Source organism: Pieris napi, chromosome 1, assembly GCF_905475465.1.
Source record: "Pieris napi chromosome 1, ilPieNapi1.2, whole genome shotgun sequence".
Lineage (NCBI taxonomy): Eukaryota > Metazoa > Arthropoda > Insecta > Lepidoptera > Pieridae > Pieris > Pieris napi.
Window position 1 is genome coordinate 3,186,916 of NC_062234.1, and position 22,238 is coordinate 3,209,153.

At 33.5% G+C, this 22,238-nt stretch overlaps 3 protein-coding genes across 4 annotated transcripts in view; all 3 read left to right on the forward strand.

The window, feature by feature from the left end:
- Positions 1 to 295: 295 nt before the first annotated feature.
- LOC125061069 (dynein regulatory complex protein 9-like) lies at positions 296 to 8,516 on the forward strand. Its single transcript, XM_047666628.1, has 9 exons — positions 296 to 484; positions 1,851 to 1,891; positions 1,958 to 2,028; positions 3,345 to 3,513; positions 3,858 to 4,004; positions 5,738 to 5,843; positions 6,874 to 7,068; positions 7,320 to 7,451; positions 8,157 to 8,516. Exons 1-9 carry the CDS (start codon positions 401 to 403, stop codon positions 8,352 to 8,354), a joined length of 1,143 nt encoding a protein of 380 aa, XP_047522584.1. The 5' UTR covers positions 296 to 400; the 3' UTR covers positions 8,355 to 8,516.
- Positions 8,517 to 9,084: 568 nt separating this feature from the next.
- LOC125055210 (dynein regulatory complex protein 9-like) lies at positions 9,085 to 14,938 on the forward strand. 2 transcript variants are annotated; one of them, XM_047657554.1, is made up of 9 exons: positions 9,085 to 9,265; positions 9,359 to 9,438; positions 10,853 to 10,923; positions 11,771 to 11,939; positions 12,430 to 12,576; positions 13,127 to 13,232; positions 13,589 to 13,783; positions 14,058 to 14,189; positions 14,488 to 14,938. In XM_047657554.1, exons 1-9 carry the CDS (start codon positions 9,182 to 9,184, stop codon positions 14,680 to 14,682), a joined length of 1,179 nt encoding a protein of 392 aa, XP_047513510.1. In that variant the 5' UTR covers positions 9,085 to 9,181; the 3' UTR covers positions 14,683 to 14,938. The 2 variants fall into 2 exon arrangements, with proteins under 2 accessions (XP_047513510.1, XP_047513518.1); XM_047657562.1 differs by lacking the exon at positions 10,853 to 10,923 and having other exon boundaries at positions 9,118 to 9,265; positions 14,488 to 14,936.
- Positions 14,939 to 21,457: 6,519 nt separating this feature from the next.
- The window catches only part of LOC125052873 (serine/threonine-protein phosphatase 2A 56 kDa regulatory subunit gamma isoform-like), a 38,436-nt gene continuing 37,655 nt past the window's right edge, over positions 21,458 to 22,238 (forward strand). Inside the window, exon 1 of the mRNA XM_047653929.1 lies at positions 21,458 to 21,650. Within this exon, the coding sequence (XP_047509885.1) occupies positions 21,603 to 21,650 (48 nt within the window). The 5' untranslated portion in view covers positions 21,458 to 21,602. The remainder of the gene's footprint in view (positions 21,651 to 22,238) is intronic.

Here is a 22,238-nt window from a genome sequence, read left to right on the forward strand (position 1 = left end):
CTTACATAATATCAGAATCTTTAAAAAATATTTAAGATATTAATATATTATTTGCATAACACGCATCAAAGTCAGTTTAAATCTGCTTATTCTATAATCTTAAATGTATTTATCAAAATAATAAATAAAACATTTCTGGTTTTGTGGTAGCGCAGTAAAGTTTTTACCTTTTTACGGAAAACCAAATTAAATTCTATTCCACAGACATCCAAATTTTTGCTGCGTTTTACAAACTAAATGAAATTCATGGAAAGTTAGAAAACTTTTTGTATTATAAATTAAACGTCAAATGTTGACATTGATTGGTCAAAAAATATTTTTTTGAGATTTATACATACTTTATATATTTATTTACAGTTTTATTACACGTTTTTAATTTATTTTTGAGATTTTTATCGGTATGTTGAATATAACATCTAGTATAACAATAAATAGTACATCTTGGGGGAGAGCAAGCGATATATCTTCGAGAGAAAGCTCTAAGGTAAGAGGTATGGTGACCTACTTTTTGTTTGAAATAAAGAGAGCTCTTCTTAATTGGAATCTTCAATTTTTAATAGAGAGATTATTACAACAATTTTGCAAATCTTTAAATCAACCAATAGATTCGAACAATAATGTGAGCAACATTTATTTATTAACACTTCGTTGGACAAACATAATACAATTAACATAATTAAATGAAAAGGAGGGCAACTTAACGGCCTTATCGCTTTCGAGCGATCTCTTCCTGGCCCAACATTATTCTTGTTTATCGTTCTCTTTTTATATATACTAAAAAGGACCGCCCGTCGTCGCATCTCGTCTTTTCACCTCTCTCATTAATAAAGTCAAATAAATAAAAACATTTAATATTTTAGGTAAAAATAGTGCGTGCGTACAAAGTACACATGTCAAAAATAAAACTTATTTGGCAAACTAATTTTTAAGTCTTGTTCATATTTATACAAATCTGAAGATTTAGATTTTCAAGACTTAGAGGGAGGGAAAAAGGAAGATATGTTAGGAATTTAATTGTCATTAAAATATGAAAAGTGTCGAATATAGGTATATTTTTTCTAAATGTATATCTTCGATAATAAAAACACGTGGCATTTTAATTTATAATTCGACATTTGAGATTTCAATAAACTATTTGGCATAAGATACTAATATTTCATAAACGCTCTTTACGATTTTAAAAATAGAATCTCACTCTCTCAATCATGCTCAATCGCTCTCTCCCTTTTCTTCGACGCTGCACATCTTCGCGACGTTTCATCCGTACAAAAATTGCCCTCATGCGCCTAAAGAAGTCATGGATACCAAATAACTCTCTAATTTTAAAATGAACTGTTGCTTTTCAAACACCAACTACATATTTTCTTGTAAGTGACATGGTACACCACTTTACAAGACGTTGGAGAGAAAAAATTTACAAAGCTTTTCACTATATTTGAATAATTTCTGCGTTGACTTTGATTTAAGACACGTAAGACACATTTTTCAAGGCTCCAGGTCCTGCTTGTTCCGATTTGTCTTTAAAAGACCAACTAGCAATGCCCTGCAGTTTCACTCGCGTAGATACCGATCTTGTGGAAATCCTTGATTTCAAGTAGGTGATGTAAAAAAAAATTGTAACCAGTCCAGAAATTTTTAACTCGATTATTATAAATTGTTAAAAATAAAAACAAAAATTCAAAATTCAATCCTTTTTTCTAAAATATTAAAGAGATTTATTTTTAGAAAGAATTTTTGAAATCGGTCCAGTAGTTTTTGTGTGAAAACATTACAAACACACATACAAAAACACAAATGTTTCCTCTTTATAATATTAGTTTAGATTACTACATAGATAATTAATCTTACAGAGCTTCGATGATATGAAGGAAGTGTATTATGACAAGTTCAGGTAAGATGCTATCAACAAATAATATTTATTATATAATTTCTGTTGTAAATAATTATTTTATTTTAGCCTACCGTACTTCAAGGCATCGCTCTTTGCCACGGCTTTAGAAGACTGTATTACACAAATCCGCATACTGGGTGAGTGCTTATAAATTGCGGAAAACTAAACATTACAGGAAACGAAAAAAAATTTCATTTCGTCAATGCTGTGTATTATTATGTGTCCATAGTTTTAGTTCATGATAATACCAGTTAAGTGACATAAGAGTCTAGAATAAAAAATAAATGGTTTTTACTTTTTTGACATAATATAAGGTTATCATTCTACAGTGACGAAAGGGAAATACTGTGCCTATTGTTTCCTTTTCCCCAATGTCACGGTTCTGGTTCGGTGAAATAATGTTAAGCATAAAGATACCTACTAAGAAGCAATGCACACCCCGGGACCAACGAACGGTATAACGTTTCGAATCGGATGTTAATTTAGTATGTGAAAACTCAACACTCGCGTTGCTGCCATACCAGACTTTTAAATCCTAGCAGTCCTGGGGTTTTAGTCAAGATGCCATAACAGTAGTATGTAGAAAGTCAAAAATTTAATTTGTATGAAAATGACAGTTGGCGTCGACAAATTTTCTTACGAATTTAGTTTTCGACTTTCTACATACTACTGTTATGGCATCTTGATTAAACCCCTGAGTTGCTCGCTTTTGAAGTTGAACCTGCCCACCTACCTAAGTATCATGGGTGTTAAATGTAGCGACATCTACAATGCTTACAAATCATTGCGATGACGTTACGTGACGTTTAACGGTTTTTTTATCCTGAAACGCGCTATCGAGGTTATTCCGGCCGCTAAAGATATATAAAACTAGTTCTCGAGCTGGGCAACAAATAAAAAAAACCGCCTTCACCGGTGAAGACGGGGTCCTTAACTTCGCACTTCGCTCACTCCAGTGAGCATTCGTCCTGTCCTTCGGGCGGTTAACACCGCGGCGGCCCTTGCGCTAGTAGCGGGAAAGCCCACTCCGGTGGGCACTCCACTTCCATATTATTAAGATATTCAATTATGCGTAATGCGCATACATACTTGCACACGGAATACTGATTTTGCTGTAACAGCAAATTAAAATTTTCTTTTGTTTTTAATTATCTTTCAAACTCAAACAACCATTCATCAAAATTAAGTAGTGTTCTAATAATATTCAAATATATGATATGTTTTCTAGTCTTTTGTAGGGACATACACATTCTACAATCTTGTTACCAATTAGTAAGTTGGTGTCTTTATACAATGAAATCTGGATATATACAAGTTCTCGACTATTCCCATTTCCGAAGCCTGTTCCTTTAGTTTGGAGTAAACATCCTCCCTCCACAGATTCTTCAGTTCAGAAGTTTAGATGAATAACAATCTATATTACCGATGTAGATGTTTAATCTGTGATTTTCAGAGCAATGTAACACAGAAATTCGTTTAACAAAAACAATGGTTGAAATGCAGAAGTTGCTCGCCGATAAGTATGGCGTTGAAAAGAAGAAATTGTGCGACGAATTGGAAGGTATCGACACTAAGAAACTTGACTGTTTGGATTATAAGTTGGAAAAGTTGGATAATGATAGGCAAGTTCTAATTTTGGTTATTATTGTTTTCATTTGCGCATGTATTGCGTTTTAAACGTAAAGATCTTATATTTAATTTATTTGTGCACCCCTGGTGGTTACAAATATTGTGATTTTTCCTTTACGTTGTATATAAAGCGATATCACGAGCACGATTATAATTAACCACAGAGTTTAATACTAATAAATGTCTATATTAACTTTTTGTCTATTCTCTATATATTTATCACAATTTAAAAAATACTCGAGGTATGTTATAAAACATACTTAAACTGACTTTTATCATTTTTACTTCCCCTTTTTTCTGATGTAGTATTAATTGCATCCTAGTTTTGGTTTTACAGAAAGCTCCTTGTCTATGTTCTATCGGAAACATACTTGGATCTTGCAAGACATCGCCGATTCTACGCACTCTCAGACTATGTCACTACGGTCACACACAAACGCCAGCACTCTCAAGTGCTTATAGAAGACGAAGCGAAGAACAAATTGTAAGATCTTAATGCCATAAAATAAATTTAAAAGAGTATTCTATGACAATTTTTTCGTACTTCTAAATAAAATCGACACAATCTGTTCATGCAATCTGGCCTGAATTAACAGGTGACCCTAAATTGACAAGAGTCTACAACAAGTGACTAACATTTACAGACGAAACAAATAACAAATTAATGATTCGGAAAAACAAAATTACATTATGAAAAAAACTAACTACTCTAAGCACTAGCCACTAACAAATAATAGAACTTTTGTTCACTCAACGGAGAATGAAGGTCTGTTAACCTATGTAATTCGTTAACTAAATTTATACACGGATATGATTATATGTGCCCTTTTCAGAAGGTTAGTCCTAGCTGTGGGCACATGAAATAACGATGTTCGCCTTCTGACGTCGACAGATATGTTTTACCTGTTATTATTATTTACTAGCTGGCCTGGCGAACATCGTACCGCCTAACAGTCGATTCTTTATTTGTTTAAAATACTTATTCTGCTATTCGGGACACCGGTCTAGCTAGTAAGATAAAAAAAAGAAAAATGATAAGACAACAAATACATTATGTCAAAAAATAAAAATTTACCTTCCCGGAACCCCTCCACTAACACTTGAACTTTATGAACTTTAATACCATAGTATTAAAGTTCAAATTGACTTTTAAGTATTATTACGAATATTTTGTATGGGAATATAGAAAAGTGTTGTTTTTAGACTTTTTCACTCATTTTTTTTTAATATTTCTCCGTAAGAACCATCTTCGTACTTCAAGGTATATTAAATAAAAAAAATCAGACAAATCGGTCAAGCCGTTTTCATGTTATGTCGTGACAACGGAAAACGGGTTTCATTTTTATGTATATAGATTATATACGTCACATCTTGTCTTAAGCAAATCAAATCAAAATCCATGTTTACAGGTAACACATTGTACACTTATGATCGTCAAAATAGCCTTCTAATTTTACATTTACTGCCAGTTATCAATCAAGGTCGTAGAACGGAAGAGAAGAACTGCAATAAACTCTCCGCCACTCTTTTTAATCGCCAAGTTTTTTGTTTTACATAATGTTTGTGAGGAGTTCCAACCGTTACATCTTAAGTAATGAATAATAATAAAATTAATTAAAAACAAATATTTGTCCTCTATCAGCAGGAGGCATGGTAAAATAGGGGCACGCACTTACATTCTCGTGGGAACAACACTCAAACACCAACACCAATGGCGCTACAAGATTCTAGATCTGGACTTCAGATTTCTGTATCTGTTTCGTGTACACTTATTTTTTTTAATAGACAAGTAAGTGATTGGCCTTCTCTGCCTGACACTCGCCATCGAGTTTTTGGGTATAAGGCATGCCGGTTTCTTTACGATGTTTTCCATCACCGTACGAGCAAATATTAAATTCGCACATGGACAGAAAGTCCATTGGTACACAGCCAGGGATCGACCCAACAACATCATGGATGAGAGACCGAGACAGCGATTACTCCAACACTGCTCACTGTCTAAACTATGATCCACCCAGATCAGATTCTAAATCTTTAAACTACCTATAAGTTTAGTATTAGGGGTTATGTGATAGTATAACGATCTCATATATCTCCTAAACAAGACTGCTTTGGTTACATTAATACAAACCACAGCGGTTTTCAAATGTAACTTATTATGTATTATATTTTTTTGTAAAATAAAGAAATTAAAAAAAAACTTATTTATTTTTGCAGGTTACGCCGTGAGACACAGCGCCAGTTGCGGCAACAAAGGAACCATATAAAATCTGTTACATACGACTGCAATATGACTGTAGAGAACCTTAAAAATAGAGTTCAGGTATATTTATTTTATTTCTGGGTTTGTATATAAACAAGTGAATTTTCCAGAAACCTCTCAGTGTTCTATTGCCGAAATATAAATAATTGCTACAACGTAGATTTTTCTTTATTACGCAATTTTTACGAACATTAGCTTTTGTCTAAACTTCGCTTTAAATATTACTTGTTTTTCTTATACAAGTAGGTAATAAATACGAAATCTAAAAATAAGCGGCTCTAATCGCTTGTATTTCTTTCCTCTAACTGATTTTGTTCCCTTGGAGTAGAGACTCTTGGACCGTAGGGTTCGAGTGCACAGGCACTAATTAATGATTTAAATTAGCGCCTGGTAGGTGTACTACTTACCCGGCCCGTATTTTAGACTTAGTTTAAAATGCCCCGGCGACTTACTCAGTCCTTTATTCGAACCGTGCTCCGTTTTATATTATATCTTTAAGAATTAATTGCTGACGCAAACGAATCACTAAAAAACGATTTTCTACTTTTCTACAGGCTAATAATAATTTTACTGGCTATCTATTGTCACGTCATGATTTTTCAGAAAATAATATTCTCTCCAATTTTTGGCGAGCATATTATTTTTTTATTCTCAAACTTTTAAATCTCAATTAAACTATTACAATTTCCAAGAAGCTATTTCATCTCCCTAACTAAAAAAATGTAACTTTTGAAAATAGAAAGAAATAAATATGGCTCTTATGAAGAATTCCTAATAATCGGAAATAGCCCGAATATTGTAATTTTGTTTTTGTCTTTTATTTGTCCCAAAATATTGCCTATTTAATAATTTGGCTGAAAAAAAAATGGCAACCCTAATCGCAATACAGCAAGGAAATGCTGCCATCGTTTAACGTATACAGGGACCAATTTTTTTTAAATTTGCTTTAATTTTCTATTTAATCATTTGAAATTATTATTATTACTACGTAGGTTAGTAATATTGTAAATACTAGATATATAAAGTGTAATAGACAATAAATAAATAAAACCAAATATAATTAGCCATTCCTTCATTTGTTATTTTACAGGATGCAGCACTGAATGTTGAAATTCGTTGCCGATACATAGGCAATTGGCAAAACGCTCGTTGCGAACAGAATTCTCAAAGAATAACACTCAAGGACACGCCTCATGCTAAAAATATTGACTTCTACAAGCAAAAAATAGAACAAGAACACAGAGTTCACAGCGAGGTTGAACTGCTTATCAACATTCTTATCAATGTAAGCGCTTCTACAAAAAAAGTTTTAAATGTAAAAAAAATCAATTCTTTGGAAGACTTGTGTTAAGTATGCCCTACTTATTCTATACTAATTATGTCCTGATTTATTTACAACCTACACTCAAGTATCCTTTTTATCATTATCTAAAGTCCAGACGTAAACATAAAAGCAACAAAATACACCTTTCCAAATACCATCATTAAATTTAAAAAGCGGGATATTCCCTTTTTTTATTAGAACTTGGATTTTAGGAAATTTTAGAAAAAGTAGAACACTTGATGGCAAAGTATGAAAAAGACATGGAGAAAATGGATTTAAAGATACAAAGGACGAAGAATAAGTATGAAACAACAGAAGAAAGGAGATATGCGCTTGAGGAAAAGGTACAACATAGTTAATATTGAAAGAAAAAATAAATGTCCAGCCATACAAAGCAGAGAGCCTATCTCTGCCGTATGTTACATAGATAAAAGCTGTGTAAAAAGGCTTACTGTAAAGTTAACGATTATCTATTTGTTAAAAGGGCCTGAGACTAGTGCTAGACAGGCTACTTCTAATTTATTTGCGATATTTGTTTTAAAATAAGTGTTGTTTGCCATAGTCATTTTGTATGATGATTTGCTATTTTAAAAGAGTACCGAGAGTTTTTTACTTCGGATTTTTCTCTCGGCCCACACCCTCTGTCTTCTTTTTCGATGAGTAGGGATGTCTACCGATTCAAATTTAATGACGTGGAATAAGTGATACCTGTATACCTTTTATTCCATAATAAACATATATTATTTTTATTTTATTAAAAATCCATAAATGTCAGTGGCATTGGCCGAAAATAAACACCAGGGAATGTCATGATACTGATCATGGTTTGACTTCCAACGTGAATAAACAAAATTGCGAAAGAAAAATTAGGACTAGAAATCCAACTAACACCTTTTTCCTCTATTTCTTAATTTTACCTAATTTTCTGTTTTGAAAAGAGAAACTTTTCTATTTTCCGGAAAACTTATAAAAGATCCATAAACAAGACATGTATCTTTTCTTTTCCTGACCATATTTAATACTTTTAATATACTTATCAAATCTTACAGCTGAAGGTCCGAGAGGAGGAACTGAACAACTGGATAGCCTTTAAGGACAAGCGTGAAGCTGATCGCTTATACAGAGAGAAGATGACAAACGCAGCTTTGGCAATTCAAGCTTGGTGGCGTGGGTTACTGGTGCGATTAGAACTAGGGCCATATAAACCCACAAAGCGACCAGCAAAGGGCGATAAGAAAAAAAAGTAATACGATAAGATTGATAAGAAATGATGTTGATGCTATGTTTGTGTTGTTATATTCGATAATATTAGTTACTATTTTTTTATTTTTTATTGTTTTATATTTGTAGATGGTTTATTTTTTATGTTTTTGATAATTGTTACTGTTTTAATAAATTGTTTACCAAAAGTTTTATTTATAATATTTTTACATGGATCAACGTCGCAGGTGATATTGGTTTTGTAAATTCTTTACTAATATTATAAAAGGGAATGAGTAAACACGAAAACTAGCGGACCGATCTCAAAAGTTCTTTTACCCTTATTACTTTTATTTTATACTCCTTATTATTATAAAAATTAAACAAAAATATTATATGTAAACAAAACAAGAAAACTTAACCTTTAATAACTAATTCTGTATAACTGTATAACCTTGTATAGGAACAATTTATAATATTGAAAGAAAAAATAAATGTCCAGGGGGCCTAGTCAAGATGCCTTTTTTTAGTTTTCGACTTTCTACATACACTACTGTTGAGGCATCTTGACTAAGCCCAAAGCCATCGAGTCGGGACAGGCTATATGCCGTGTTACATAAAAAAACTAAATTAAATTTGTATGTAATTACAGTTCGTGTGGACAAATTTTCATACAGATTTAAATGTTTGTTACATAGATAATAGAAATCCATAAATTTCAGCGGCAAACCTAATCATTGGCCGAAAATAAATAAACAAAGGACATGTCAATGATTGACATCGATCAATATTATTAAGCTTCTGTTAAAGTGATTTTGTATAGCGTTTTCATCGTAATTTTTAATAATCATAGTATATAATATTATTAGTAATCATGCCAAATCCGAGACTTATGAGCCTGGTCCAAGAAACCTGGCGCTGCGAAATAGATTACGATACTAAGAATGGTCAGAATTATGTGAGTTAGCTTTTTACACTTTATATTAAATTCTTATATATCCGAAGATTGTATCCAACAAAATGTATCGTAAACAAAATATTATGTTTTCAGACTACTTTGAACCAAGAAATGATTTTGCGGAAGATATCCATGAATGATTTTGATACAGAAAACAAAAATAAGGTTTTTTGGTAATATACTTTTATTGAATGCGTTAAGTTACATAATATAGGGTTTTTCAACAAGAACTTTGTTTTCTAAAACAAAATAAAACAAAGAATTTAGAGGAAAATGAATAAATTTTTTATTGTATTACAAAGAGAAAAGTTTGGCAATTATGAATGAAAAATGATATCTGGCAAATGTCCACCACGACCACGCTGACAGATGTTGATTCTTTCATCAAAATTTTTAATCACTTTTTGGCAAAATGGAGGGTCTATTTCGTTAATGACATCACGGATTTTGAGTTTTAAGGCTGCAATCGATTCGATTGGCTCCGTATAGACTCTGTCTTTAACATAGCCCCACAAAAAATAATCCAGTGGTGTTAAATCACACGATCTGGCTGGCCACTTAACAGCTGAATTTCGCGAAATTATGCGCTCGGGAAATTTGGTTTGCAATAAATTGATCGTTTCATTGGCTGTGTGACATGTGGCACCGTCCTGTTGAAACCACATTTCAGTGATATCCATGTCATCAATAATAGGCCAAAATTTAGTGGTTAACATCTCGCGATACCGTGATCCATTGACTGTTACCGCATTTCCAGCCTCATCTTCGAAAAAAAACGGCCCAATCACGCCTCCAGACCACATAGTGCACCACACAGTAACACGTTGAGTATGCAAAGCCTTCTCAATAATTGCTTTAGGATTTTCAGAAGCCCAAATGCGACAATTTTGCTTGTTGACGTACCCTGACAAATGAAAATGGGCTTCGTCTGAAAAAATGTTTTTTTCAGAAAAACCAGCAGGTTGTTCCTGAATGAACTGAGCGAATCTGCGGCGATTTGAATGGTTGATCAGCTTTAATTCCTGCACCAGTTGAATCTTGTAAGGCTTCAAAGCCAAATCCTTTCGCAAAATTCGCCATGTTGTGCTTTTGGATAACCCCAATTGTTGAGAACGTCGTGAAATTGACAAATTTTGATCTTCTTCAACACTGTGGCTCACGGCGGCGATGTTTTCTGTTGAACGACCCGGTCGAACACGTGTTGGTGTTGGCACATTTTGTACCGAGCCTGTCGACTCAAATTTCGCGACCAAATTCTTAACAGCGGTCTCAGAAGGACGATTATGCTGGCCGAAAATATCACGAATTTTACGAAATGTAACTTTAACAGAACCACCATTTTTATAGTGGATTTGAATTATTTTAATGCGATTTTCGAGCGAAATTGAATTCATTGTAATAATTGCCAAAGCACCTGCTACGAATACCGCCAAAAACTAAATGTCAAAACTATCACGTTCTCGGTGTTCCCACAATTGAAAAACAAACTTCTTGTTGAAATACCCGATATAAGATTTTTTGCTGTTGTTTGCTGTATAAAGAATTATAACACCATATAGTTTATGCTCAATATCTCTTTTTTTTTAGTTTATCATACCTTCAGGCTTCTTTCTTTGCTACTATTTTAGAAGATGCACTGACGCAGATGCGGATTCTTGGTATATTTGATTTTATTTCTATTAAGTATTAAAATAACATCGAAGTGTTGTCATATATAAACACGCTTCGGATATTTAAAGAACTACGTCGAAATTCCGTTATTACATGGTTTTATTATTGATCGCTACTTTGTAAGCGAATTATAGAGTTCAACATATATAAACGCAAATTAATTACATTCTTTACATAACTCGTTTCAAGTCTACGGCAGTCGTGGTAAGTTCAAAAAGGTTGACTCAAATTATCACTTCATTGAAATCAGTACAAATTATAGTAATTAAATAATAGGGAAGCAATTGGCGGCCTTATCGCTTTCGAACGATCTCTTCCAGGCAACCACTAAGGACAAATAAAAAACGAGCGAAAGGAGTGTAAAACTACTTATGTATGTATGTATTTAAACATGAATAAAATAACAAAGCCAAAATAAATAACAGCAATGAAAAGGACATACGAATCGTGATAATTACTAAATTGTGTTAGTGGATACGATTTGGACGGGTAATGCCTGTCAGAGGAGTTGTTTGGATTAATACCTGCAGCTGAGTTTAATCTTCAGACTTAGGCAGAATACGAAATTCCACCCGTATCACGTCGACGTCCGTTGTTCCACAACTGCGCGTTTCTTAAGGCAGTTTTTGCGGCGCACCACCGCTATGTGGAACCAGCTGCCCACTGAAATATTACCGAACCATTTCGACTAAGGGTCCTTTAAGAAAAGCGCGTACCAATTATTAATAGGCCGGCAACGTGAGCCCTCAGGCATTGAGAATGTATCACTAAACAGGCTTTTGTCTGTTCTATAAAAAAAAGAGAGATGAAGTAATCAAGATTAATTTCTTGTAGTTGAATGCAATAATGAACTGCGAATTATTAAAACTAAGCTGGATATGAAATTGCTCGTTCCCCTGAAGTATGGAGTTGCTCAGCCCAAATTGACTGATGAACTGGAATCTATAGATCCAAATAACTTGGTTTGCAATGAATATAAGTTGAATAAATTGGATTCTGATAGGTTAATATTATTATTTATTCTCTATTATATAATTTTACCCGTAGATACGACAGTGAAATCAGTGGCGCTACAACCTATTTAGATTTCTGTATATATTTAATGATCATTTGTAAATCAAATAGACAAGTAGTCGATCAGCCTTGTGCCTGACACACTCCGTCGATTTTTTGATTCTAAGGCAATCCGGTTTCCTCACGATGTTTTCCTTCACGTTTGCGCGAATGTAAAACGCGCACATAAAATGTACATTGGTGCACAGCCGGGGATCAAACCTACGACCGCAAGGATGAGAGTCGCACGCTGAATCTACTAAACCAACACTGCTAATATATATATATTCCATAGTACATAGAACTATTTAAGGCTAAAGCTAGGTAGTGTAAACACACAGGCGATACCTAGAAGTTCTTTCTTAAGTCAGATGTAAGATTTTCTTCTTCATAATTCTCTTGATACTATATTTATCCACGCATTGTACTTGTCTCCTTAGAAACTATTTCGCATCAGTGTTAAGAGATACTTATAAAGATTTGACGCTACACAACCGGTATGCTGTATTACAAGAATTCGTAAATAATTTAGTAGCGACTGATGATTACCGAGTCAAGGTGGCCGACGATGAAGTTAAGAATAAAAGGTTTGTTATTATTATTATTATTAAGCCTTTATTGCTGACACCCAGTATAACATAATTTTTATTTATATATTACCTATCTTAATCTTATGGCCCGTTTTTGGTAATCAGCGTGTCCTGTGACACATAGGCCTCCAGTCTAAGTTGTGCCTCCTATTCTCTTTATATCGTCTGCCCATCTCTTGTTCTGTCTTCCTCTTTTCCTTTTTCCATCTCATGGTTTCCATTCTGTAATAATTTTTATCCAACCTGATATCTCTCGTCATGTGCCCGGTCCAGCGCCATTTGGGTTTGATATTAATACTTTTGAAATATTTTTCTCACTATTCATATTTTATGTGTAACAGAGTGTGTTTCAAATGTTCTTAACAATTATTTTGCGACAGGCGTGAGCCATTAATGGTCATGGACCAAACGGTACCTACCCTCTGTACCTAAGGTTTATTAATTACTAATTATTTACAGGGTGTCCAAATCCTAATATTAAAACTGTGGTGTTGATAAAGTTAATATCAGATCTTAACTTTTTATAACTTATATTTAATGTTGCCAGCTTACGTCATGACCTCAACAAACAATTACGGCAGCAACGTAACCATATTAAGTCAGTAATTTATGATACAGACGCTATTATCGAAAGGTTGAAGAATTTCGTGGAAGTGAGTATTTTTATTGTTTGAACTTTTGAAGTCTCGTTACCACTTTATATTAAAAGTATTACAGTACAGTACAGCAAGTACACAATAATTTTTAAAAGTCAAATCTGCGCAAACCCTGAGCAATTATTGTATCGGAAATCGAATCCAGGACTGGGTTCATGATATAGAACGTGAACCCAATCCTGCGTATAGCGTGACTACGCTATACGCAGGTACTTGACTAAGTACCTAATAACCTTCTTGGTATTTTTTACCTACTTTAAACAGACATTATTGCGCTCAAATTTATTTGCTCTTTTATGTACATATATATATAAAAAAGAAGGCAACAACACAAAATCTAAATACTGTTATAGGATGCAGCACTTCATGCAGAAACTGAGAGTCGATACACAGATGGTTGGCAGCGGGCCCGTACGGAGCAACATCTTCAAACAATCATAGACAATGAAGAGAGTCCATCCCGAACCATAGAGTATTATAAGCAGAGGACAGACCATGAACAACGAGTTCACACTGAAGTGGAACTTTTAATTAATATTATTATAAACGTATTAATCTTATTTTTTAAAAGTGTTTTTCCATATAACCAGATATAAACCACGCATTTTTTTTAGATTTCTTAATTTCAACTTTTCTATTTTCCTCCTAAATGTCACACACAGAATTGACCAGCAACATAATATGTTAGGCTTTCAATTATTAAATTATACATAATAAATAATAATATAGCGACGCAGCAGACGTTTGGACCGGTTGAACATTCACTCGTTGATCGACCATGGTCCTTCAGATAAAAAAACTATAATTATATTTGAAATATAGGAAACCTTACAAAAGGTAGAAGATTGGATGAATAAATATGACAGAGATATGGAGCATATAGATCTTAAAATACAATTGAAGAAAAACGAATATCAAAATGAGTACGATCGGCGCGTAGGACTCGAGGAAACGGTAATTTTAATTATTTTTTTGAGTAAGACTATTGTAGTATATACCTACCTACTTTGACAACCTCGTAAAGTTAATACTTTGTGTGCGATTATGTACCGACATCATTAATTTCATTAACATGTAAACGATCAATTACTAATTGTTATTACTAAAAATTAATCTCTTAATTTTCTCTCACAAATGACCACTCCATTAAGAAAAAAAATACCAATTTTAGTTAAATTCCAAAGGAAATGAACTATCCTAGAATCATTTAAATATTAAATACATTAGATATTTTTTTTCGGTGCGATAACAGATTGAGAGTCATGACAAGCAAATGAAGGATTGGAACTACTTTAAAGAAGAGCGTGAGAAGGCTAGACTTTACCGAGAGAAGATGACGAACTCTGCCATCATTGTCCAAGCGTGGTGGAGAGGGCTGCTCGTGCGTCGTGAACTGGGACCATATAAAGTAGCTAAGAAACCCAAAGGCCCCAAACCTAAAAAATAACTTTGATATTTTGTAATATCAAAGTTATTTTTAAATGGAATGTAAATAGTAATGGCATATTTCTTTCAAGTGGCACTAAAACTGTTTATTCTTTATTTTTACTATTTTAATATTTATTTTTTAATATTATGCTCAATATGTAGAAGCCTTAGAAGTTTTTTTTAGAGTTTCCTTGAAATAAATAATAGGTTAATATTGTTACTTCATTGTACAGGTACTTATTTAAGGTACCTAGAAAAGTTTATATTATATAAATATAATAATTATTAGAACTCCGTTGTATCCTTTTTTTACCAAATAAAATACTACCGCTATACCGCTACAAAACAAAAAAAATCTGGTAATAATTGCGGCCTACAACCGGGAACAATAGATTGCCTGTATCCCATCGTAGTTGTTAAATCAAGACTAGCGCGCAGTAGACAGTATCCTTATTTCAGAGACGTTTTTGTCTTAAGTTATACAATTTCTAACTGCTTCTAAACTATACCATTTTCTTCAAACATACATAGGCGAGGGTTAGAGACCTATGTTTAACTTTTACCGATTTAAAGTACCATTAAAGTCGTAGTTGACGAAACCTGTTCAAATCCTAGACCCGTCAATGCAGGCTACTGCAAGGCAGAAGGTTGTGTCCTTTCTCTTTCGTTTGGGATAATATCTATCATTAACCTGTTGAACATCGACAACATCCATTACTATGCAGACGACACATTATACCGGCTACCCAAACATGTCTTGATCTAAATAGCAATAACTAACTTGTTTCTAAAATAACGATAAAAAACTATACCAAAGAAAGATTCTGTGTAGCAAGTAGCAACCTTGTTAGATTAGGTTAAGTTTAACCCTACAAATGCTCAGGTTTATTTGTTTTCAGCCATGTAAGATCCTTTTGTCATGTCTCCTTAATTTGATCACACCGACTCGGTATACTTGGAGTTGGCATATCATAAATGTATCTTATACTCCATAATAAACATTTTTTTTTTAAAAGTCCAATTCCGCAGTCATTTCGAAGAAAAAGCCAAACTGACTTCTAAAAAGCTGGGTGTTTCGGGTAGCGCTAAGCAGAGTTTCATTGAATGGACGGCTCATTGGTCTAGTGGTTAGTACCCCTGACTGCGAATCCATGGGTCCCGGGTTCGATCCCCGGCTGAGACAAACATCGATGTGATGAGCATTTGGTGTTGTGCTTAGGTCTTGGGTGTTTAAATATGTATTTATATGTCTATCTTTCTATAATATGTATGTATATCCGCTGCCTAGTACCTAGGTCTAGCATCTAGGTCAATTGGTGTGAATTGTCCAATCATATAAAAAATAAAATCATATATTGAAGTACAACGTATGCAGCTCTGCAAGGCTCAAGTACAACCTCTTTGGTAGGGGAGCCCACGATGCTAAATGGGGATTTACTCGAGCGTCGTAGAGACCTATTGGGATGCAAAGCTTAGATGATAAGAAGAAAAAAATGTTATATGATATATACCTTTTCATCGGTGGGGGAAGCGGCTATAGATTGTTAAATATGTAAAAAAAAACTGTTGCATGGACATCCTCGAGCGCGTCAGATATTGATAGCATCAATGCCCTACGTATTTTTAATAATGTACGTATGTTAATCTGATCGATTGCATGATGCGGCTGGTTGTATTTAAGGGTTGAAAATGAAAAAAAAAAAGTTATCGAGCGCGTCAGATTTTCTAAGGGAGTGTTAAGTACACCAAAAAAAAAGCTCTCATTCACTAATCTGACGATTTCGATGGGACGCAAACCCACGGCCATTTTCATAATTTGCAAAAAAAAAACGAAATTTTGAAATACTCAAGCGCGTCAGATTAAGATATATGTGGTTCATCTTTATGTTCTAAACGTACTGGTCTCATAATCTGACGATTATCTAGAGGGATTCGCCTGATCTGACAAAAAAAAATTAGAAAAACGGTTCACCTAAAGGGCCATCCCCGCAACTTCCCGCGAATTCCATTCCTGGGCGCTTAAAATTGATATTTTGAGCTCGCTGAGTTGAGCCTGCTCCCGGGTCATACACTGCCTACTCGAGATAGCAATTGCATAGATCATTTCATACTAAAACTTGATAGGTGCATAGGTACGTGTGCGTCTATTACCGTTATTGATTCTACAGTTACTGATCACAAAATGTTATTCTTAAAACTATCCTACCTCGCTAAGTCGAATTACAATACCTCGAAAATTAAATCCTCAATCAACATGGAAGGCGCTTTAAGTTATTTAAAAAACAGCAACATAAATGATCTAATTTACTATAATAACCCTATAATCTTAACTAATAAATTAATATCTATTTTAAAGCAGTGTATTCAATCCAATACTATCACTAGAGCTATCCCGAATAAGGAACGCCTTATTAAACCATGGATTACCTTAGGAATTGTTAGATGTATTCGTAATAGAAATGCTATGCAAGCAAAACTCCGAGCTGATCCTCATAATGAAATTCTTAAAATTACATACAGGAGATATAGGAATTTCTGCAATAGTTTAATAAAGAAAGTCAAACGTAAATATGAAAAAGAAGACCTTGCTAAGAGTATAAAAAACCCGAAAACTTTGTGGAAGAAAATAAATACCCTCACTTATCGTAACCAACCTAAAACGCAAAATCTAGAATTACTAAATTTAAATGTTTCTCCTCAAAATTCGGTTAATTTGGTAAACGATTATTTTTCAAACATTGGTAAAAACTTAGCTAAAGAGATAATTCCAGTTACGACGTTACATAATAGAACAGATGTGATTAGACCCAACTGTTCCCAGGTCTCGTCTTTTGTGCTTCTAGAAACTGACCCTCATGAAGTATACCTGACTATTGTGAGTCTCAAAACTGACAGTGCTCCTGGCTGGGATGGTATAAGCACCAAGTTTCTTAAATATACTAGGGAGCTAGTTGTGCCCATAATTACTCATTTGGTTAATCTCTGCTTCCGACAGGGAGTGTTTCCACCTGCGCTAAAACAAGCAATTATTACACCTGTGTACAAGAATGGTAACAGAGAAGATGTTTCAAATTATCGCCCAATCTCCGTTCTCACTGCCATATCAAAAGTACTTGAAAAATTAATTAATAAAAGACTAATTACCTACCTCCAGAAGTATAGTCTACTTTCAGACTCACAATTCGGTTTTAGACAGGGTCTGTCAACCGAAGATGCAGTTACCTCACTATCTTGTCATATTGTTAATGAAGTTGATAAAGGTAATAAATGTATCACAGTTTTTATCGACTTAAAAAAGGCATTTGATACGGTTTCTATCCCTATTCTGGTGCAGAGACTAGAGAACATTGGTATTAGGGGTATTCCACTCACATTGTTCGCTGATTACCTCAGTGAACGAAAGCAAGCAGTTAAAATAGGTCAATACATCAGCGAACAATCTGACGTCACATATGGGGTCCCACAAGGTAGTGTTCTGGGGCCGACCTTATTCTTAATCTACATAAACAGCTTATGCGATTTAAGAATTGATAGTGGGAAAGTCTACTCCTACGCGGATGACACTGCTGTTGTCTTCACTGGGAAAACTATTGACTCGGTGCGTCGACATACAGAAATAGGGCTTTCCAAAATAGATAACTGGTTAAGAGAAAACTTATTATCATTAAACGTAAGTAAAACTAACTACATTTTCTTCACTAAATACAATAGCGCCCAACCCCAAACAGATCTAGAAATAAAAATACATAACTGTAGCACCAGAGTAAACTGTACATGTAAAACTATAAATAAAGTTCATCACACTAAATATCTAGGAGTGGTAGTTGATCAAAGAATGTCATGGCATGAGCACCTAGAACAAGTTATAAGTAGGATTCGAAAGCTTATTTGGACATTTAAAACTCTAAGGCACATCGCTGACAAACATCTACTAATACAGATATACACATCGCTGGCTCAGTCAATTTTAGTGTACTGTATCCCAGTTTGGGGGGGTGCTACAAAGATGAAGTTCCTGGAACTGGAGAGGGCACAAAGAATTTTACTAAAAGTAATGATGTTTAAGCCTTATAGATTTTCCACCTCTGATCTTTATGCCTCTTGTGGTGTCTTATCGGTCAGGCAACTGTACATTTTTTGCACTACCTTAAGATTGCACAAGTCTCTTAAATATGATGGTCGCAAACTGAGCAAAAGACGCAAATATACTGTTGCTCCTGTTGAGAGATCTAAATCAGTTTTTGCTATGAGACAATTTCAATGCCAAGCTGCTAAACTTTATAATAAATTAAATAAAATATTAAATATATACACATTGAATAAACATGAATGTAAAACGTCGCTACTTAACATCCTAGAAACATTTAGCTATGAAGACACTGAAGCCTTTGTAGGTAATCATGAATCATAATACACTAGTAAATAGTCAACTTCTACAATCAGTCATGAAAATTCATTCTCATAAACACACAAACACACACACACACATACACATACACACATATATCATTATTCACATTTTAACCTTAGATTATGTTTAGTAAATTGTAAAATTGTAATACTTAGCTTAGCTATACGTGTTAAATTAAATTATAATTAGTTAGTACACCTATGTAATGGAAGAGCGGGTTCTCCTAACACAAGTGCTTATGCGCTTAAAAGGAGGTCCCAATCACTTATCAGCTATTGTAAAATCTTTGAGAAAACGAATAAAATAAATAAAAATAAATAAAATAAATAAATAAAATTTTTAATTGATCGAACCACAAATTTCGGAGTAATCCCGAAAAAACACTTTTTCGGGTTTCTTTCGTTCACGATATCTCTCGAACGAATCAACCGCTTTTGACCAGCTTGGTGGCGATCGACGTGGTTTTTCAAGCTCAAAGGCGGATTAGTTTTTGAAGTTGATCGATAAAGAAACCACTTTAAAAAAAAATATTTCTTATTTTTTTAAGATTTTTCAAAATTTCTCAAAATCTATCGGTCTGAATCGGTTCAAATTCACAGGAAATGTAATTTTGAGGGAAATATTTAGAACGCCGTTTAGTAGATTCCGATCGGTTTAAGGAAATGTAGGCATCACGCAGCTGCACGCATTTAACTTTATCGACGAATTTTTGTTATTTCGGCTTGCGGAAATCGTCAGATATATATATTTTTCATTATTCTTGAATTATTTCCTTCAAAATAAAAAAAAAAATAACTACGCTCGAGAATGTCGAGATGACGTTTTTTTTTACAACTTTGTTGCCCTCCCCTTTTTTTACGTCACTCTCAAATTGTCAGATTAGTGGAACAAACACTTTTTAGGATGTAATGAACTCACCCTACCTTAATCTGACGCGCTCGGGAATTTCTGATGGTCAATTTTTTTTACTAATCTGATCCTGTCTCCTTCACGGGCGTCCTTATATATGGGCGTCATATTTTGTGGAGGTACTTAACCGGGTACAAGGTATCCCCCTATATATTAATCTGCCGCGCTTTAGTAAATCCCGAAATCCCCTCTTGGGCTCCCCTACCATTTGTATAACTGGATATGATTACTATAGGTCTACCAGGATCTGATGGCAAAAAGGGAAAAAAAGAAATTGACGCTAGCAATACTGGGGAAATTGGAGTAAAACGTTTTGATTCTTTTTTTTCCTTATAGCGGCTGATTCTGTGTGTGATACATGCAAAATATATAAAAATTTATCCAATGATAATTTTTGAAAATGTGGCGAATGTGGGGTTTGAAATTTAGATGAAAACTCCAATTACTCTGTTCATGAGTTTATTAATTAATTAAGAACTTGAAAATGGTTCCAAATACTGCACATCCATAAAAAAAGTCTTCAACGTAGTATTTATTAATTTATTTATTTTTTGGAAGGTCATGGTGCTGTCCACATATATTTGTCTATTATGCACTGTGTTTAAATTTGGAATATCTTTATTTTATTTTTACATGTACGGTGTCATTTATTTTAGTTCATATATTTTCTCTTACAAGTAAACACAATGTTTTAAAATTTATTTTGCATTTTAATTATTGCTTTAGCCACTAGTCCACCCTATCACTTTCCTCCTGCTTCTCAATTAACCAATCTTGTTCTATGAACTGATTTTCAATTTTTATAACATGTTCACAAGATTTTCGCTATTCATCGATCCCTATTTGAGAGAAAGAAACAGTGTAAAACTCATTTATCTTGTTTCTGATCAATTCTAAATCAAAACTATCCAAGTTTATTTGTAGTTTATTTAAGAAACCCCTGAAATAAACCAAAGTTTAGTATAAGAACATAATATAATACACACGAAAAATCCCATAAACCAAAGTATGAAGACGTGTCATTCCTACTAACCAGTCAACGCTTGCACATGGCTCAATATCGATGATTGTGTATGTTCTGCATCTTGTTGATCAAGTATTCTTTGATAAACATTGAAAACAATATGTCTTGCTTGCGATCGAAGAGGTTTCTTCGACATTTTCATCACTTTTTAAAGGAAATTTGAAGCCAAACCAAAAACAATTCCTCGAATTTTCAGTTGACACATGAAATTTTTCTTTTATTGCCATATGAAAATCGCTAATTTAAAAAAAAAAAATTGCCATCAGATTCTGGTAGACCTATACTTTTTCTCTTCAATATTTGTTTAAAACGATAGACGGTAGACTATATTATATATTAGATATCTGTAATGTAACATCTAGACTTAATATTTGTGATATCTGTATTCAAAGGTCTGTGGTACTATTTGGACTGTAGACTAATATTACTGTGACGTACATTGATGGCATAAACCATAGACTTTATTCTGAAATACTGATTGATGATTGATGAATATAAAATTGGAATTTCGATAAACGTTTACTTTTTGTTGAATTAAACATAAAATTTGTGCAGTGAAATTCATTGTTTAGTGTTGTAAGTAGTGATAAATAGAATGAAGACCAAAACAGAAAATAACAAAAACGGCGAAAGCGACACAGAGGTATGCCGTATGTTTGATATTGTTTATAAATGTAATTCACGGAAAATATTAAGTGGCTCAGTTTCAACTATTTTCCTTAACCATTTTACGTTATATATTTAGCGTTATTATCAAATTTAAATTAATTATTTAAATCTAAGCCGGGTTACAAACTTTTTAGGCCAATACAAGTAGGTTGTGACTTGTGATGTAATTTGAGTTCATTCATAAAGTAAGGATTAATTTGCGCCATGAATTCATGCGCTTTACGACCTAAACATAAACATTGACGCATACCTATATTATTGTGTATGTCAATAATAAGAAATATGCCCTAACTATATTTTAAGTCAGCAATGCTTATCTGATCAATAGTTATAATATAATAATATAAACTCCCTTTATCTTATTATCTATCGTTTCTTATTTCTGTATCTCTTTTTTAACCTTAAACATTAGAAAATTTGTTGCCCAAAAACCTGAAGTAATATTCTTTGAGAATACAAGAATTCTCTCAGATATTGCAATTTCACACTAGAATCAAGCTAGAATCTTTGCATTGAAATTGATATTTGAAAATAGAGCAGCTTTAAATAAGATTTTATAATA

Excerpts from the sequence above, each read along its gene's own strand:
- LOC125061069 (XM_047666628.1), top strand. The coding sequence starts at position 401 with ATGTTGAATATAACATCTAGTATAACAATAAATAGTACATCTTGGGGG. Across the intron at positions 4,005-5,737 it reads GACGAAGCGAAGAACAAATT|GTTACGCCGTGAGACACAGC; the intron begins GTAAGATCTTAA and ends TTATTTTTGCAG. Across the intron at positions 7,069-7,319 it reads TTATCAACATTCTTATCAAT|GAAATTTTAGAAAAAGTAGA; the intron begins GTAAGCGCTTCT and ends CTTGGATTTTAG.
- LOC125055210 (XM_047657554.1), top strand. The coding sequence starts at position 9,182 with ATGCCAAATCCGAGACTTATGAGCCTGGTCCAAGAAACCTGGCGCTGC. Across the intron at positions 12,577-13,126 it reads GATGAAGTTAAGAATAAAAG|CTTACGTCATGACCTCAACA; the intron begins GTTTGTTATTAT and ends TAATGTTGCCAG. Across the intron at positions 13,233-13,588 it reads GGTTGAAGAATTTCGTGGAA|GATGCAGCACTTCATGCAGA; the intron begins GTGAGTATTTTT and ends ATACTGTTATAG.